At 34.6% G+C, this 19,329-nt stretch overlaps 3 protein-coding genes across 3 annotated transcripts in view; all 3 read left to right on the top strand.

Annotated features, from left to right (window-relative positions):
* The first annotated feature begins 3,316 nt into the window (after positions 1-3,316).
* LOC132200809 (transmembrane protease serine 9-like) lies at positions 3,317-6,262 on the top strand. The gene is made up of 14 exons (XM_059626544.1): positions 3,317-3,345; positions 3,488-3,602; positions 3,659-3,830; positions 3,900-4,072; positions 4,137-4,232; positions 4,290-4,432; positions 4,863-5,016; positions 5,095-5,204; positions 5,262-5,456; positions 5,514-5,549; positions 5,645-5,768; positions 5,823-5,917; positions 5,983-5,998; positions 6,066-6,262. Exons 2-14 carry the CDS (start codon positions 3,494-3,496, stop codon positions 6,209-6,211), a joined length of 1,569 nt encoding a protein of 522 aa, XP_059482527.1. The 5' UTR covers positions 3,317-3,345; positions 3,488-3,493; the 3' UTR covers positions 6,212-6,262.
* A 596-nt stretch (positions 6,263-6,858) lies between these two features.
* LOC132200622 (transmembrane protease serine 9-like) lies at positions 6,859-10,314 on the top strand. The gene is made up of 14 exons (XM_059626238.1): positions 6,859-6,926; positions 7,478-7,592; positions 7,657-7,834; positions 7,899-8,077; positions 8,132-8,227; positions 8,285-8,427; positions 8,873-9,029; positions 9,106-9,257; positions 9,318-9,515; positions 9,572-9,607; positions 9,667-9,790; positions 9,845-9,939; positions 9,998-10,013; positions 10,077-10,314. Exons 1-14 carry the CDS (start codon positions 6,891-6,893, stop codon positions 10,220-10,222), a joined length of 1,671 nt encoding a protein of 556 aa, XP_059482221.1. The 5' UTR covers positions 6,859-6,890; the 3' UTR covers positions 10,223-10,314.
* Positions 10,315-16,639: 6,325 nt separating this feature from the next.
* LOC132201368 (tyrosine-protein kinase Dnt) overlaps positions 16,640-19,329 on the top strand; it is a 46,700-nt gene continuing 44,010 nt past the window's right edge. Inside the window, exon 1 of the mRNA XM_059627492.1 lies at positions 16,640-17,173. Coding sequence (XP_059483475.1) covers positions 17,071-17,173 — 103 coding nt within the window. The 5' untranslated portion in view covers positions 16,640-17,070. The remainder of the gene's footprint in view (positions 17,174-19,329) is intronic.

The raw sequence follows: 19,329 nt of genomic DNA, 5'->3' as shown, positions 1-19,329 counted from the left end.
TGAGCCCTTCATGTTCACAATTATTATTATAGTTTAGATTATCTTAAATATTATTTATTCCATTCTTCATTTTTTTTTTTAAATTTCATTTGTAAGTTGTGTGCAATTGAATTTTAAGCTGGCTTTTTGTAAGTTATTATTAACGACCTTTTGATATAGTTATAATTTCAACACACAATATATATGCATATTTCATTCTAAAAGCCAAGAACAAGAAGACCAAAAACTCTTATTAAGAAATTCAATTAGCCTAATTACAATAGTTGATTCCATGACTTCCATGATTCTTTGTGCCTTGTGGTGCACTTAATTTATTTTCCAAAAATTATTAAAATTATCTTAGAGTTAAAATTTGCACTCTATTAAATAAAGTTTATGAAAAAATGTATTCAGCACAAAAGATCATAAAATTACATATTTATTTTTATAATTATCCGGAAATTTTATTTGATGAAAATCATGAAAATATTGAAAGACTTAAATAATTATTGAACATAAAATTTAAATTATCATTAAAATACAAAATATTTACAATGTTTTTTATCTTAAAAATTTGACTGCTTTAAAAATAGTCTTACCTTGGAGTTTTTTTCCTAAGCAAGGCGCGTGTGTAAGTGATACTTTGATTCTCACTTGCTGGCTTTTTTGGTGTGCACGTTGTAATAAACAAGTCGCGCACGTACAAAAAAAGAAACAAGACACTTTTTTTTCAAAGATATTCACTCCGCGGGGAGTGATATATTTAGAAAAAGAAAATGATATGACAGGGAATTGTTGCAGTGGTATCGATTATCAAAGGCTTATTTTTTTATATAAGTTGCTCTTCGGTGCCAGCACTATATGTTTTAACAAAATGACACCAAAATAAATAAAATACAAGGCCAAAAAATTGCATAAATATGATTTATAAAATTAATTTAATGCTTTCTTTAGCATATTTATTTAATCAACCTCCTTAAAAAAAATAAATGAAATCTCCACCTTGAGAAATAAATTAATAATTTTAATTTAGAAACTAAATATCGCTCCTGTCATTCATATTTTCAAAATGGCTTAAAAAATGACGTATGTGTCAATTCATTGTAATAATAGATGGTTAAAGTAGCCCATCGTTGAAAAAGGCACAATAGGCATACTCACATAATTCTTTGCCGTTTTTCAAGAGGTTTTCTTTTTATACATGCATAGGCCACAAACGAGACACCTTCAAACACACATAGATATCCCCTTATAACACATTCTAATTCACACTTCGGGGGCTAGGATTTCACAAGACAGAAGCTGCTCGTTGTTTCAAATTCCTCTCGCGTGGTGCATTGAAATGACGAGTCAACCAGTGAAATAATAATATAATGTGTCTCTGGCATGGATCAAGTTGAGCTGAAGAAAAACTCCCCTTCTTACCAGCTCTTCCGTTTGCCATTAAAACTATGTAGTATTTCTGGGAGGAATTAAATCCGAAACTCACCCATGCACCCTCTGCACCCCTCCTGTATCGTCTACGAAAACACATTTTCGCCTCTTTACCAAAAACCGCCGGCTCATAAGGATGCCTAATTTTACAACCCCTTGGGAATGCCAGTTGGCAAGGATTATGGAGCAGGAAATTCCCACAAAATTCGGCATGCAAGGAGCTCACAAAATATATTTGAATAAAAATCTATTTATATTCTTTTTGTCACTTCCATTTAGATTTTACTAACTTCCATTATTGAATTATTCTACATGCAAAATTAAACTAAGCTATCATAGAACACAGCAAAAAACTGCAATAGCGCATCGTACTGAAAAAGCTGAAAAATACAAATGCATTTTAATAAACTATTATATTTTTTAATGCAAAATTAAATAAATTATAAGAAATTAACAATTAATTACCTAAACGTTGAAGGAGAGTTTTTGAGCATTTAATAATTATGCACTACAGGAGAAAAAGTTAAATTTACCAAACACACTTTTTGAGAGCCATATTTTCCCACCTCAACACAAGGAATTAAAATGACTCGCACTTCAATTTATTATTATCCAAATTACCGCGCGATATTTACCAAGCCTAATTGTACAAACAACCATTATGCATATACAGGGGAATATGCGAGCTGAGAGATAATCATTTTCCACTTGACATAAAATAATGTTCTTCTTGCTTGGCATCTGCCCACACGCCCGCAAAACATGAATCCACAGCATGCAGTTGAACATTGCCATTTTGCAAAAAAATGTGTGGATGATGTGGAACACACTCTGCTGCTTCTAATCAAATTCTAGTTTGAAAATTTCTCAGAAATCCAATTCGCATCTAGAGATTGCGAGTATAATAAAAACGGTATGTAATTTGTATTACATGCGGCTATCGCTTTTCTTTATCTTAACATTGTTTCGGTCTTTTGTCTTCCAGCCTGGAACGCAAATTGGTGACGATGCAAATTTTGAAGGGTCAATTTATTTCTCTCCAAGGTTGATAAATGACAGGGACTGAATTTATTTTAGAAAATGAAAGATTTTTGCTGGAATTATTTAGAATAACCAAATAATAACAATCGATTTTTTCAATAGAAAATCTAATAACTATAGTTTATTATTGTTTATAAATTTGAAAATAAAAATAGAGCTTGATTTTTATTTGAATCCACTGCTTGTTTCCGTTGTAGCCACGACACATTAGACATTCGCCATACTTTTACCGAGCGGAAATTATAAGTTTCGATGAGAGTCCCACTACTATCAGAACAAAAGCAGGAGACAGACGTCAATCTGTTGTGAAATATGGCGTTATAGTTCTAAACACAACCCAGCAGTGCCTCATTGTGTCGACAAGGTATTCTCAGAACATTAAAAATCAATAAAACGCAGCAATTATAATTAATTTATTGATAAAATTTCGTTTTGAGTTTGACCAATGTATTTGAACATTGCTTTTCTCAATTGAAGGAAAGTAAAATTTTCAATACCTACTTAATTTCATTAGACACGTGTAAAAATTCAAAATTTAGCAGAATTTTCAAAAAAGTGGAGCAAGGCAATAAATCATCATGAACATGTCAGATTTTCCAACTGGGCCAGTTCTTATTTTGAAAGCAGTGTAAAATATTCCAAACGATAGAAAAATAATATAAAATTTTCAGCAGATTTTCAGGCATGGCTGCAGGAAAACATTTTCAATTCCGGTTTTGCTTCATTCTGAATGATTGTGGGACCCCATATTTCTATATAAAATAAAAACACATGAACACACGTATGCAGGAAATGAATCGTATGAAACATTACAAAATCTCAATGTTTTAGCATAAAAAACTTCATTTCATCATGATGAGAGGCCTCGCTATATGTGTGCTATCATCGCAGGTATAATAAATTGTTACATTACATTTCTTATATTTAATTTTTGAAAACAATTTTATGTTTGAGAAAAAGGTATAACACACCACTGGGGTTCAATAAATATACGTTTTGAATATAATAAATTATTTTTCTTGAAAATTTTAAGCTGATAATGCTGCTTCATGGTGTTGCTGCATCTGCCAAAAATACTGCAAATAACGAGTGGTGGGCATATAAAACTATTGTGCCCGGTGCGAGGAATGCCAGGAGACCTATTCACTGTAAATAAAATATATAATATAACGAAACTTTAACATTTTTTATTAATTAAAATTAGCAAATGCCAAGAGCCTGTTGAATCCGCAAATCATTGGTGGCTCCGTTGCTACCCTTGGTCAGTTCCCATGGCACGGCTGGCTCGACGTTTCTGATGCGACCGGGGCTGGTTTCCTATGTGGCTGCTCCCTGATAGCAGACAAATGGGCTATGTCTGCTGGTCACTGCATAGAGTGAGATTTTGATCGTACTCGATAAAGAATGGTGGATTTCAATAAATAATGAAATAATGCAAATTTCAGGTTAGGTACTAAATATACGCATACTGTTTTTCTCGGCACGATTGCGCGAAGTTCGCCTTCCTCTGGCTACGTTTCAAAAATTTCTACTGCGATTCGGCACGAAAAATACGACAGCGCTGCGGGTTTTAATGACATTTCACTTCTGAAATTTCAAACAGCCGTCACTTTTACTGGTTACAATAAGATTTAATATTTTCCAGGACAATAAGCTAACGATTTTCTTGCGATAAAATGCAGATAACATTAAGCCGATCGCACTTCCGTCAGCTTCGCTAGTCGTCAGTACAGGCACCGTTGGCACCGTCAGTGGATTTGGCCGTATTTCAGATTCAAGTGAAAATGCGTTTATTAGCAAATCTAAATAATATGTAAGCTAATTGTAAAAAATAGACCAAGACGTAAGCGATGACTTAAAATACGCTGATCTTCAGATTGTTGCTGCCCAAACTTGCATCAATGAATACAAAGCTTGGTTTGAAACCGCAAATATGATTTGTGCAAGAGCAGCTAATAAAGATCAAGCTGATTGCCAGGTAAATTTTTACGTAATTTTTTCCATTTTTGATGAAATAAACATGCAGTTAGTGTATATAATTATATTTCTTTTTGTATTGATTTATAAAAAAAAATATTTATACTAAAAAAAAAAAACAGTAATAAACAATGTTTTAATGCATGTAAATAATATTTACTAAATGCTACCCTTTCTTCTCCCTTTTTTCCAATTCAAATTTTTTTTGTAATAACCGAGGAGAATAAATAATCATAGTTCATGAAACAGTATAAATTTTCATAATTAGTAAAAATCAATGAAGGAAATAATATTTTATTGTTCTTTATGTCATTTTTGATCTTGAAAAATTAATTCAGGGTACCAACTACTTTAAACTGAATATAAATGTGATAAATTCCGTGCAATGACTAATTACGTTATTTTTGCAATTTAACTTTGCTAAATCAAAGGGAGACAGCGGCGGCCCATTTGTTATAAATGCTGCAGCAGCAGATGTGACTCAGGTTGGCATTGTTTCTTTTGGAGGAGAAAGCTGCCTTGGAACTCCCTCTGTTTATACCAAAGTTAGTGCTTACGTGGGCTGGATTGCGACTAAGATGGCAGGTACATCAATGGACATCAAGATTCAAATTTAATGAGAAATTTCTAATTGGTCAAAATATCTTGATGAATTTTGTGCAGGAGATACATCAACTACAAAATCTACAACAACCAAAAAACCAACTACATCAAAGACCACCAAAAGACCAACCACTCCCAAACCCGCGAATTGTCTTTCAGGAAATTACAAAGTAAATTTACACCTGGATCAATTTTTTCTTTCAAAATACCAAACCTTTATGTTTAAGAATATGAAAACTTGTTGCTCACCTGCATCAAATGACCTGGTTGCACCAATCAAAGGATATAAAACATGCAAGAATAGTGCCGGATTTGTAGCATTCAATGTTTTTGGTCTGAACAAGGTGCAAAATGTAAAAATCAACAACAATGTTGACTTCACCAACACCGAAGCTCTATTGAAAGCAGTTTGGAAAGAGGGCGTATATTTTTTTTTTCAATTTCAATTATAGCTTAATAGTTATTAAGAAAATTTTCAGAGTTTTGTTGATTGTTATCTAAATGAAAAAGAAGTGGTAAATTTAAAAAAAGTTAATATAAATTATAAATTTATATTGATTTTTTTTTCATTAATTTATGTGTTGTCTTGTTTAAAATTTATTACCTTTAGATTGTCAATGGAGAAATAGATACTGATGCTTTAACATCTCTTCTAACACAAAATCAAGATACAAGTGGTCCCTGGGTTGAAATAATCACAGAGGCAGTGACAAGCTGCAGTGATTTCATTTCTGGTATAAATTTAATATGGCATTCACTCTGCTTAAAATAAGTGCCAATCATTTTAGCTTACAATATTCCAACCGAAATCACCTACAACAAGGTTACTTTTGATATTCGAGGCTACTTAACAGTGCAATGTGTGGTCTTTACAACAATTGAAGTAATTAAACTTATCTTATTTTAAAATAATGTAACGCAACGACATTAATTTCTCTTCCATCACAGGCATGCCCAACGCGAGGTAATGAATTTTATTAAATGCATTGCGGCATAATTATTTCATTTATTTAAATTTTTTAAATTTATAGTTGCGTCAAAAAATCCATGCTTGAAAGACTATAATTTATTCGACAGTTGCAAAAGTTGGTTCATTGACCAGTTTGCAGGGGCAGCTAGTAGCAAAAAACGCATGGTCGGATCAAAGACCAACCATAACAATGGCAAGCGACACTAACAATAAGCCTGACCCACAGATTATGTTTTAGTCTGTGACCATATAGTTCAATGTAACATAATATGGATTTGTATATTGGGATTTTATTTGAAATAAAAATTTGACGATTATCACATTAAATATTGATCATTGTGTCTTGTTAAAAATCCTTCAAATTTTATATTGTACTTAAATGTCTTAAATATTGATTTATTAAACAAAGTTGTGCGCAAACTTCATGTCAGCAAAAGATAAGTGTATGGTCTAGTTGATATACATTTTTTTTCTTTTTGAATCTCAAAAATAAAATTTAAAATATTAATTATTATATAATTCACTTAAAATATTGTTATATGTGACAAAAATTTTTCTCCATATGCGTCCATATACCTCATAACGTTTTGTTTGAATCACGTCAAAACTAATAAATCAACTTTGGCCAAAAACTTGACAGATATTATAGCCTTTAATTATACACCGAATCGCATAATTTAAAATTTCCATCGAAAGAGGTGCGTCAGAAAGTAGAAATATATGGGCGGTAAAAATATGATTTTTGTATTTTTCCCAATTCCTGTTTTACAGTTGAGAATAACAGGAAACTGAAAAACCTTGGCTGATCAATATAAAAGGGCCCAACGTTTTGATATCAGCACCATTCTATAAGTTCCACGTCAGTCTGATCAACGGAACTTCACTGATGAAGGGCCTAACATTATTTTTGCTATCAGCGCAGGTAAAATTGTTTGATGAATTTTGCATTTTCTGTTGTTTTTTTAAAAAAAAATTTGATCAAATGAGACACTCGAAAATATTTTAAAGAAGTTCTCTCAATCCAACATAAAATCTTTGTATTGTATGAAAAATGATATGCACCAGCAGATAGCAGGTCGTCTTTTTGGGTCAATTGTCTTTCTATTCATTCCCTCTAAGGGCAGTTTTCAATTTTTCATGCAATCCACTTTCAGCGTTAATTTTCAATTTATCATATTACGATAATACTTATTACTTGTTGAAAAATCCAAAAAATTTATTTCATGGAGAATATTTGCATCCGAATCTCAGAATATACGTGTTAAATTGCAACTAAAAACTCTTTGATGCGGTAAAATGTTCAATATGCATTATTGATAAACGTTAAGATTCTATGGTATTTTATATAAAAATATAGGTATATATAAAAATATAAAATCACTATTTTCGCAACCCTTTAATAATGATATTTGTAAATTTAAGTTATTTGAAAATTTGACTTCAATTCTCATAATTTTCCTTGACAATTTGAAGCTGGTGATGATTGCTTTTGCTGCGTCTGTAAAGAATCAGCAAGTCGCAAATACCGAATGGTGGGCTGAAAAGGTTAATGTCCGCGGCGAAAGTAAAGCCAGGAGAACTATCCATTGTAAAGAATAACATCATATAAAATAATTATTCTAAAAATTTAACCGAAATTAATTATGTGTTAGCTCTCGCTATAAAGCAGACTGCACTGAATCCTCAAATTATTGGAGGCTCCGTTGCCACCCTTGGGCAGTTTCCATGGCACGGCTGGCTGAAAATTTACGATGCAACCGGGTCTGGTTTTTTGTGTGGCTGCTCGCTGATTGCAGATAGATGGGCATTGACTGCAGGTCACTGCATTGCGTTAGTTTTTTTCCTTAAAACTTAATAATTCAACCCTACATATTTTTTCTTTTTAAATCATCAGGCTTGATACTGCAACTAAAAAATATACCCACGATGTCGTTCTTGGCACAATAGCACGGTCTTCGCCATCCACTGGCTTTGTCACGAAGACCTCAACTCCATATCGGCACGAGCAATACGAGACAACTAATTTTAATGACATTGCACTACTGTATTTAGCATCAGCTGTAACATTTACTGGTTAGTAAAATATTTTTTAACTCTCTCAATGACAATTAATAACTCCCATGGCAGACAACATCAAGGCGATTGCACTTCCGACAGCCTCAGTGGTTACTGATGCTGGCACTATTGGAATTGTCAGTGGTTTCGGTCGCACTTCCGATTCCAGTAAATAAAAATTTATTCAAAACACTCCAACCAATTTTATAAAATACTGTGGAATAGCCCAAACTACAAGCAACGTCCTAAAGTATGCTGAGCTTCCAATTGTTTCTAATGACGTTTGCACCACTGCATATACTTCTTCTTATGAGCCCGAAAACATGATTTGTGCTAGAGCAACACAACAGGATCAAGCGGATTGCCAGGTTAATTTTTTTAAAGAAATAAGAAAGGGGTGTAGCGTGCACTTCTATTATTTAAGTTCTCCAGTTTCCCAAAACTATCAAAAACTTTGAAATTATTGATTTAATCTGGTTCCAAAAATTATTATCAACGTTAAAATATATTTTTTAATAATATACAATTACAAACGCTGCATCGTAAATAGTTCTTGTTTGTATCGACAATGGAAAATTCAATAAGGTGTTAAAAACAAGTATTTTATATTTTTTGAAGAATATTATAACCTTTTATGAGAGATGGAATAATTTTTTAAATTATCTGAAAAAAAGTTCTTTTTTACGTAATGGATGTAATGCTAATAATCGAATATAATTTTGATTGTTTGGAAAATATATCATTTATATTTTAGAGCGTTTTTTTAAAAACCATCTTGAAAAATTCAAATTTATTGTAAAATGTTTTTTAAAGGGAGACAGTGGTGGCCCTTATGTTTTGAATGCTGCAGCTGCAGATGCGACTCAGGTTGGAATTGTTTCTTTTGGAGGAGAAAGCTGCCTTGGAACTCCCTCTGTTTATACTAGAGTCAGTGCATACCTTAACTGGATTTCAACCAAGAAAACGGAAGGTAGAGCAAAATATTATCAATCTTTAAAGTAATACTTAATAACGGAATTGATCACAATAATTATGCGGATGAGCAGTTGAGTCAGCAACAACAACTACATCTACATCAACTACAAAAGGCACAACCACAAAAAGTACAACAACCAAAAAACCCACCACAACAAAGACTACGACCACCAAAAAACCAACCACTCCAAAACCTGCAAATTGTTTATCAGCAAATTACAAAGTAAACGCATTATCTATACCATAGCTTTACAGCACCAATTATAAATGTTTAATTCGGTAGGATATGAAAACTTGTTGCTCTCCTGCAGGAGCCGATCTGGTTGCACCCATCAAAGGATATAAATCATGCACAAACAGCGCCGGATTTGTTGCATTCAATACCTTTGGTTTGAACAAGTTGCAGAACACAAAATCGAACAACAGTATCAGCTTGAGTAGCATAAATGAAACTATTTTGAAAATAGTTTGGAAAGAAAGCGTACATGATGTTCTTTGTTTCATCTGATCATGCTGTTAAGGAATTTTATTTTTCAGAGTTTTGTTTCTTGCTTCCTTAACGAAAGTGGAGTGGTAAACTTTTTGGGACTTAGATCATTTAAAATTTTTTTGAAAATCATTTATAACATTAGTTTGTTGATGGAGAAATAGACACTGATGCTCTGACAACACTTCTGACAAAGAATCAAGATACGAGTGGTCCTTGGGTTGACATAATCACAGAGGCAGTTACAACCTGCAGCGATATCATTTCTGGTAAACCATTCAATAAATGGCATCATATCTCGTTTAAATTGACTATTATTTTAGCATATGATATTCCGACTTCAATAACATACAACAAGGTTACTTTTGATATTAGAGGCTACCTAATGGTGCAGTGTGTGCTCTTAGGAACAATTGAAGTAATTATTACTATTTTTTTTTTTTACTATAACAAAATTCATTTCACTTCCTCCAAAGGGATGCCCAACGCGAGGTGAAAAAATTTTATCTTTAAATAATACAATTTAAATTATTCCATTTTTTACTCAATATCCAGTTACGTCTAAAACTCCGTGCGTGAACAACTACAAACTCTTTGACCAATGCAAAGGTTGGTTCTTTGCCCAGTCTACTGAGATAACTAGTAGCGCAAAACGCAAGGCCGCACCTAAGCCCCGGCGTTTCAAGACCAAGGGAAACTAAAAGTTTCACAAAATGGGCCAGAGAGGCCAAAAATGGGATAATCAGTCAGATTATTACAATGATTTTCCTTTCAAATAAAAAGTTTTGGTGATGGCAGCATGCAAATGTGCCTTTTATTCTACTCTTTAATACCCTGCAGTGCGTTACACATTGATTTTTTTAGCTGCACGATCAAAACCAGAAGGCACCGAACTATGTTTGAAATGCACCGCAGACAAGACAACGAATGCGGTCGTGGATTAAAAGTGTCATAGCGCAACGCCATCAGCTCGTCAGCACACAATATTTCAGTCGGCCAAAGCAAAATAAACCGAGCGCTAATGTTTGTGTGCCCGCAATAAATACATCAGGCGCATTATTTTGAGTATGACCAGCAGCAGCCGCGTTTTCCATTTAGCCCCAGCAGCATGTGCTCTTCTTCTGCTGCAGCTCACAAATTGTGCCGTGCTGGATTTCCACGTGTAGCAAGCAGTCTGAATAGTCTGATGCGTTGCTACACGCACCAAAGTTTATTTGTATTTTCAGTCAATGTTTGTTTGAATTTGCAGCGGCCCCTGCGCCTTTCCGAGGCAGTGGCGCGCTTGTGCTAGGGCTAGGGGTTTGGGCGAGAAGAGAAAAAAATTTAGTTATTTCTTTTTGTATTTAAAGAAAAAAAAAAGAAATAATATGAAGCAGTTATGAAGAATAAAAATAATTATAATGGCAATAAAAACGTTAGTGATTTTGCAATTTTTTTTTTTTAATTTTCAGGTGTTTAAAAGTGAATGTATAAAATTTATTAAAAGAGTAATAGGTGCACAATTTTCATAATTACATTTTATATCTAAAGAAATATTACAAATAAAAATGAAATAACCTGTAATTAGAAAATAAAATTGTCCGAGTTAACTTTTATTGTTGCTTGTTCCTAAATTAAATTTAAATAATAAATTGAATCTTAAACATAGGAATTGCAATAAGTTAATAGAATTTTAAAAATCAATTTATTTATATTAATAAAAAAATAACGTTTTTATACTTAGAAGTATCAAGAACTTTATAAAAATTTCAGTACCTTAATCCGCCCCTACTAAACGGCAAACAAGCGAGGCACAGATCGAACCATGTCCGTAAACACAAGTCTGTTGGTTGCACAGTTTATGTAGCCGGTTTGAAATTTAAGTGCGAAAGGTGGTCGTAATGAATCTCACGCAGAGCCAGCGTGCCCGGACAGAGTTACACAAATTTATGAACACCAGAAACACACTCGCAAACACGAGCGAATAAAAATTGTATCAAATGACACGCTGGCTGCATAATCAGCATCTCGCTCTGGGGCTGCGCGCCGATGGGATTTATTGTGCTCACAGCGTCCCTTGTTACTGCTTGAATAAGAAGAGGCAGTGCCGGTTGATATTGGTCTTCAAGTCTTTTATTTTATGTCCGCTTGATGACGAGAACATAAAATGAGCGTTAAAAATCGTCCTTTTCACTTTACTGCCGCCATTATCTTTTTTAATGAGCACCACAGTTTTGACTCCGAAGCAACACCACGATATTTAATTTCATGACTCGCTGTGCTAATAATGCTAATCGTTTTGACGAGACAGGGCTTCGTTTTATAGGCCATACATTATGTCTTGTTTTCTAGTTATTTTAAGATATGATGCAATCTCAGTTTTAATCCATTTTAAAATAAATTCTGAGGGATCAAGAATGAAATTAAGAATTTTAAAATTAAATTTTCGTTTAAAAAAAAATTAATATGGGGGATTTGAAGTAAATTAATTTTGAGGGCTAAATTAACTTTATTATTTGTTTTTATTTTGACGGATTTATATTTATGATAATCGACGATATTATCTTAATCGACGTCTATAGGTTTATTCCCTCTGCAAAAATTTGGAAACAATGCTTTCATTTGACTTGTCTTGTAGCAAATCACGAGGTTGCAGACATTATAAATTACCCGGTAATTATGGCAATTTCGTTTGAAAACAAAGAGTTAGGAGAGCGGCTTTATTCGGAACAAAATAAATAATAGGAAGAGATGATCTGTGCGCAGAAAAAAAGAGCAACGCCAATAAGAGGAGACGGCCGTTCTCAAGTCTCACGAAATTATATGTAATTTTTGTTTGTTTAAAAATTATATCAGGCCAATTCAACCCAGACAGTTCGGGGGAGGGCACCTTATTTCTTCTTTATTTATTCTCGTTCACATGGACTGGTGTGTAATTTTCATTTCGGAGCCTTGCTTCATTGGATCAGCATTGAGCTTTTTGGTTCCAAAGTAATTGGTTAAATTTACAAAACACTATCAGGCAAAGTTTTTTTTATAACACACTTTACTTTTATCACTCTACAGAAAATTAACACGTTTTCATTGAAGATTTCTTTTGTTAAAAAAAACCTTTTATTATATTTCTGGCTTTCGTTTGAATTACAACCAAGCAACTTCTAGTTGTTCATTGCAATACATTTTGTATGATGAGTAAAAAATAAAAGTGTTTGTTTTCCAGGATCCTTTAAGCACACAAAAAATTCCACACGTAATTAGATTTTCAGAACGCTGACTCACATGGCATTCACATAAGTGTTTTCCTGCAGTACTTCAGCCGGCCAAATGGCGAACGAAATGCTGCAAAAAGCGAGATGTGCTGCTGGTTTGTGCATTTGATCTTGATGGTCTTGCGGCCGAGAGTAATTTTGCACTCGTCAGCGTGCGGTTGAGTGAAGGAGACGAGAGAGGTTGCGAGTTGATTGACCCTCAATTGTTTTATTTGATCAGCCCGGTGGCGAACATACACAGACTGAAATTAACAAAATTGCCCGCAAATAGCGATTTTATCGACAAATAATAAACCGCACATGCAGACTCCAACCTCAATAAAAAGAGCATGATCTGGTACTTAAAAATGTATTGCTATAGTTGAAGCTTATAAAACTTACAAAAAGAAATTATATTTTTGCGGACTGAATTTTGTTTTTAATACCTTGGGATGAAAGGTGAAATAAAAATTTTTATTTATTCCCTTCCAGTAAAATATTTTGCGTATGAGGCTGAGGCTATTTTTGCTAACAATGAGATATAATTATATTTGTTAAAATATAAGTTATAATTGATTTATAGATAATACATTAAACAAAATTTTTTTTTAATATTTAAAGGGAAATTGACTTAAATTATTGTGATTTTTGGTTTTTAAACTAAAAAAAAATGTAAAATTCAACTTACTTTTATTGTGCTTATTAGAAATTTTTCTTTTTAGATTGTATAGTCATTTTGGACATCGATTTGACATGTAACTATATAGAAAGAAACATATTCCTATACAAACGCTTCATCAACTAAAATCACCATTTTTAAAGCAATTTTGTAAAAATTATTTTCAAAATGAAAAACTACATTTATGAAAAAAAACCTTTCTCACCATCTAGATTTTTATCAATGAGAATTCTGCATAAAAATGACATTTCTTATGCCTATAATATAATTATATGAAATTATATATTTGCAAATCTTAACCCACCCACAATACGTACGGAATAGGAAGTCTTATTGTTAAATGAGTGTGAAGGTAAGGCAAAATCACTGACTGAGACGCTATTGTTGCCTATACATTTAATAAATTAATGTTGGAATAGAATATAAACTACAATCCAGTGATTGTGAGACAAATCGCTATCCAATTTACTTCTCAAATTGGATACCACATAACATTTAAAAAAAACTACAGCCAGTATAGCCAAAATTAAAATTATTTAAAACTCCTTTTTCAACGCCCCCCCCCCCACGATTCTAAGAAATTTGTTTTTCACGAGAGAAGCACCAAATTTTAAATTAAGAAATTATGCAAATCAGGCGCCACTATAGCTGGCCAAAACCACGTCGTTTTGAGCAAAAGTGGTGTGTCAGGCGCGGGCTCATTGGGAGCGCACGATGCCTATAACAAGACACGGCCCAAGGCTTTAACGTTAATGCTAGCATATTTAAGAAGGCCCAAGATGGGAAGAGGCTGGAAAAAATAGTAACGAGGATTGTGGAGAGAAGAACGCGCGCGATCTGCGCGAGATATACAAGCCGTGCATGAACACCTCACTCTGCTGGCCGCGGCCATGCAAGCCAGGTAAACTCGTTTACAGCACATCATAAAATCTTATTTCTTATATATTATTTGCTTTGGTCACGACAAGAGAGCCAGCCAGCCCGACCAGACGTTTTATTGCTCTCTGCATGCTGTGCAGCCATTATTTGCATAAATTGTTAATTTTTCTCCTGCGCCCCCACCCCTGCTGCGCATGTATGTGCTTAAGGTTTTTTTCTCGGCAGTCGTGGCCAGGCTAGTTAGCGCATGGTTAAGGTAAATAAAGATTTCTTCGACGCAAACAAGACCTGGCGCAATAAAAAGTTTATTTTTATATGGTCCTGGGCAGCCTGTCAAAATACGCCACATAAATTGCTCATTGTGGATCAAGATTCGCTGGTTGTGCGCGCGCAAATTAATTTCGCATGAAATCGCGGCGCTGCGTGAAGCTGGAATCTCCTTCGCTCCTGCGGGTTATTTTGTCTTTCTTTATTTTTAATTTAGCTGCTCGGAGTTGTCTGGTGTTTTGTGCCTGACGTTATTTATTTTCGCGTCTGTTTGCGTTGTGGCAGGACGATTTTTGCGCGTGATTAATCGCGGACGCTTAGCGATTTTAACTCCAGTGTTTTATGTGCTGTCAAGTTGAATCAATTGCCACCTGTTTGAGGTAAAATATGGAATGGGATAAAAAGGCGGAGTTCTTAAAGTTTCGACACCGAAAATTTGTTGCGCTATAAAAGATGCTGAAACGGGGGTTGATTTAAAAATTATATTTTATAATATATTATAATTATAAATACAAGTTTGAGAACAAACGATGTATTTTTGTTAATAAAAACTTTCATGACGTTGAAATTAAGTTTTTTTTATATTGTTAATTTTTTTATTCGCTGCTTGAACTGTCTAAATTTTCAAGATATTATATTTTATTCTTCAATAGAAATATATACCAATTTAGCTTTTATAACAACTCAAAAAAACCATTATTATATATTCTAGCATTCCGATATGTTAATGAAGTTCCATTATATATATATATTCAAAATAAACATCCCAGAAAAATACTAAATTGTTTATTTTTACCGACTTTTAAAACATTTAATGTTTTTAATATAAGGGTCGAAGTAAAATAATCAATTGTTTGACGTAATGATTATCTCATTTTCCAATAGTATTGCCATTGACATTTATAATTCAATAATTCGCAAGAATAATATGTAATAATACTTTGCCATTCATTGAGCATTGTGTGCCACTCAAACTATAAATAATTTTTTGTTTTAAATGAATAGGAACAAATTAATAATATTTGTGAAAGAAAATTTGGCTAATTTTGTTATAAGTAGCAAAATTATATAGAATAATATATACACACAAATATAAATATAAGTAATAAAATAAAACAAAAAAACTTTTAACTTACAATATCGTTTGATTCTGTTAATACACAAGTTTTATGTAATATATTTTTTTATCTCTTATCAAAACTGAATTTTTAAGCTATAGTTTTCCAAAACTGTCTGTTAGTTGCAAATGAAGTTTGTTGACTACGAAATTAATACAAAAATCGGTATATATCGTCCAAATCTTCAAAAATAAAAAATTAAAACTACAGAAATTTGCGAGATACAACGCGCATAACGATCTGAAAACATTTTCCGAAAAATTTTTATTTACATTAATATCTTATACATATTGTGAAAATTTTAATATCAAAATTTAATTACTTTTACTATAATGTGTCATGACGTACAAAGTGAAAGGATTAAGTTAATTAAATAAGTATACGTAGTTAATAGAAGAAAATAAGTGGTGCATTAAATACATGCATATGTAGTTTGAAAAACAAAAACTAAAATCAACATTAATTCACAAAATTATTTTAAATGCATAAAAAAATTTAACTTTTATTTCCTCAAACACGTTGCACCTGAAATGTTCGTTGTGAACGGTGCACCGCCGAAAATATCCTGTGTGACGTCTCCGCGTGGCAGCGGCGATTATCAATTAAACGGCAGAAACAAAAACAACAAACGGACCGAAAATAGCAACGCACCACCTCGTTAAAGGGCCCAATCTCCACTCGCTTGCTATAAAGCGATTATCGCCCCGGCCAGCAGCGAGAGAGGCAAACAAGCAGCATCCAACAATAATCATCGCCGTCTCTCTCAATCCTTTCGTATAATAATATATATTTCTTTGCCAAGCAGGCAGGCAGGCAGGCAGGCGAGTCGAGGTAGGAGAACGAGAGTACCACGAACTGGATGCTGGTTAACAACTGCGTGCCTCTCCTCCTTCTAATCAGCATGCCATCATCGGTCGGTCGTCGCTCGGCCGTTCGCGCCGCCTCGGAGCCTTTTTCCACCGCCACCGCGACCGGCTGGCGTGCTGCTCCGCGGTCTCACCGCGCTCCGCACTCCGCAGAGAGATCAGTCGTGTGTTGAGCGTCGAGAGAGCAACCCGCACTACACTCGCGCTCGCCTCTGACCGCGTTAGCGCGTGTGACATTCGGTCACACCGTCCCTCGAGCGTCCTCAGGGTCTCCCAGCGACCGCTCCGTCCGCCGAGCAACCCGCAGGAGCCCTTCGGAGTCTCGTCCGCCGCCAAATTCCGACCTACCTGCCCGTGTGTACCTGCCAGGTACACACACCTGAGCCGGCTCACCTGCCGCCACTACATCCTTCGTGGAATTCGGACCGAATTCAGTTCTTCACACTCCAAATCTGAGTTCTTCGAGTTGCCACAAAAGTTTCCACCTGTCAGATGTCCAGGTGACCAGACACGATGTGGAAGCACGTGATCGTGGTACTGACCGCGTACAGCCTGATGGGCTGTCACGGCAACCTCAACATTTACATCAGCAGGCAGGAGACCATGCGACTTTTAGGTGAGTTCAAAAATTGATTTTATTCCAAATTAATTAATTAATTAAGTGCTTTGCAATTTATGTCTTTCTTATGTGAATGTAAATGAGCGCGAGAGGTGTGCGGAATTTTTCGCGTAGGAGAGAAAAGTATAATGGAGGCGCTGGTTGTTTTGCAACAAAACGATCGCATGAAATACTCGCGGCTCGTTAACGAGTTGGACTTGTTGATGTTCAATCACGGGGTACTGACAATAGCAATTACCGGCGAGCCTCTCTTGTTTTGGCCTTGCGCCCGCCGCCCGAATGATTGAGGAGGAAAATTGCATGCTTGATTTATTTTATTGCCGCGCCGATTGGAAACGGTCCAGCCTGTTGGACTTCTGTGCAAGCGCCGGCCGAAAACAAAGCGTTCCGAGTTAACAAACTGTGAACCTACTTATCCGGTGGTTAAAATTAAAAAGGCATAATTTCCGCGTGTTATATTTATTGCTGGCTTGTAAGTGTGTTTCTGACCGTAATCGTCGTGAGAATCCCGAAAGTAATAAATTCCGGCGTGATTCCGTCATAAATCAGACCAAATTAAGACATGAGAGCTTATTAACATTTTTAATAAATTAATCTTGCTTTACAATCACGAACTTAAAATTTGGCCAAATTTAATAAGAAATTAAAAATCTTCTGTGAAGTTAGAAAATAAAAATACAATTAATTTTTTGATCTTGAATTTGATAAATTTAATTAATTTAACCTGAGGCTTTTGTGCTTTTCTCCACCCAGCGATTATCCTCGCGCACAAAGAGGCTTGTTGCAGCTGCGAAATTTCGAGCCACCATGCATCTCTCTCGCGCACATGAATGTATGTGTGAGCAAGCGAGCGAGCATGCAGCGATGTTAAGTTATTCAACCAGTTTTTTAGCAGCATATTGAATATCACGATGACAGCCTCCATTCATGCCACCTCGCTAGTTAAATATTTTTACTTGCTCCATCACTCAAGCAGCTCGCAAAAGTGCGTGCCTTGCGCTGCTGCTGATTGTTCTTCTTTTCCAGCATCCTTTTTTTTTTTGCTCGCCAGCATTCCCTCTCGTCTCTTTTTTCGCGCGCGCGTTTGTTCTCTTGGGCGATTACAGCGGCGACAGTGAGAAATTCCTGCTTTTTGACAAGCTCTTTCGCATTGAGCCATCAAAGTCAATCACACACAAACGCACTGCCACTTGCGTCCCGCTGAAATGTTGTCCACTTGTGTGGTGGAGTTGGTCGCGCAAAAAGCAGCCAGCGAGACGTTTCTGTGATCGAGAGCGTGTGCCAAAAGCGAGACAGTTTATGCTATAAAAAGTAAAATTCTTTGCACTGACAAATCCTTTGAAAAGAAGTAAACCTCAAGAATTTAAAATTTATTCTATAAAAAATCTCAAATTTTTTTTGTATCGACTAAGAAGAATAAGTAATGATAATAAAAAGCGAGAGGAAATATATATGTTAATAATTTATAAATTAGATTTTTTTTTATAATTTGGAATTTTTCTTTTATTTATTTATTAAACCCATTTGGGTTTAATCTTGATACATTTATACAGATATAAATTTAATGTAATCAATTTTTCTTTCAGTAAATATTAATTACTACAGAGCAAAAATGTAATTTAAATTTCATTTTATTCCTGTTCCATTTTTGTTTAATTAAAAAAAAATTGAAAAAACCCAATGAAATTGAAAAATTATAGAAAATTTTCCTAAATGTAATAAATTTTGTTTGACAATGCTTCCTTATTCAGTCGAATAAGTTAATTTTAAAATTTGTGCAGCAGATTGAGTCAACTAATGAAACTGTTCCTGTTTTCCTGCACGTCCAAATTCCTTCTTCCTCTTCCACTTGGCGGTGAAATGTGTCAAGCGCGAGATCCTTTATCTTGAAAAATCCCTTTGGGTAGGTCTGAAATGTCACACTAGTCCGCAGACGTTCATCATTCCAATAACTAAGCCTCGTTGGGAAGCCTATCTTTGCTGCAGGGGGGTGGAAACCCTCTTAAGAACTGGCAGCACCTGAAGATAAATAATCTCCCCAGCCATCTCGGGCACAGAAATCGCCTTTTGAACGCCTCGTGTTGTTTTTTGCCCCGACACAAGTCCGCTTTGAAATTTATTTGCCCAGCTAGAGAGAGAATCGTGACTGCTGC

The sequence above is a fragment of the Neocloeon triangulifer genome, unplaced genomic scaffold, assembly GCF_031216515.1.
Source record: "Neocloeon triangulifer isolate White Clay Creek 2 clone unplaced genomic scaffold, ASM3121651v1 ptg000014l, whole genome shotgun sequence".
NCBI classification, from domain to species: Eukaryota; Metazoa; Arthropoda; class Insecta; order Ephemeroptera; family Baetidae; genus Neocloeon; species Neocloeon triangulifer.
The sequence above is the reverse complement of the archived record's forward strand: the minus strand, read 5'-3'. Positions and strand labels throughout refer to the sequence as shown.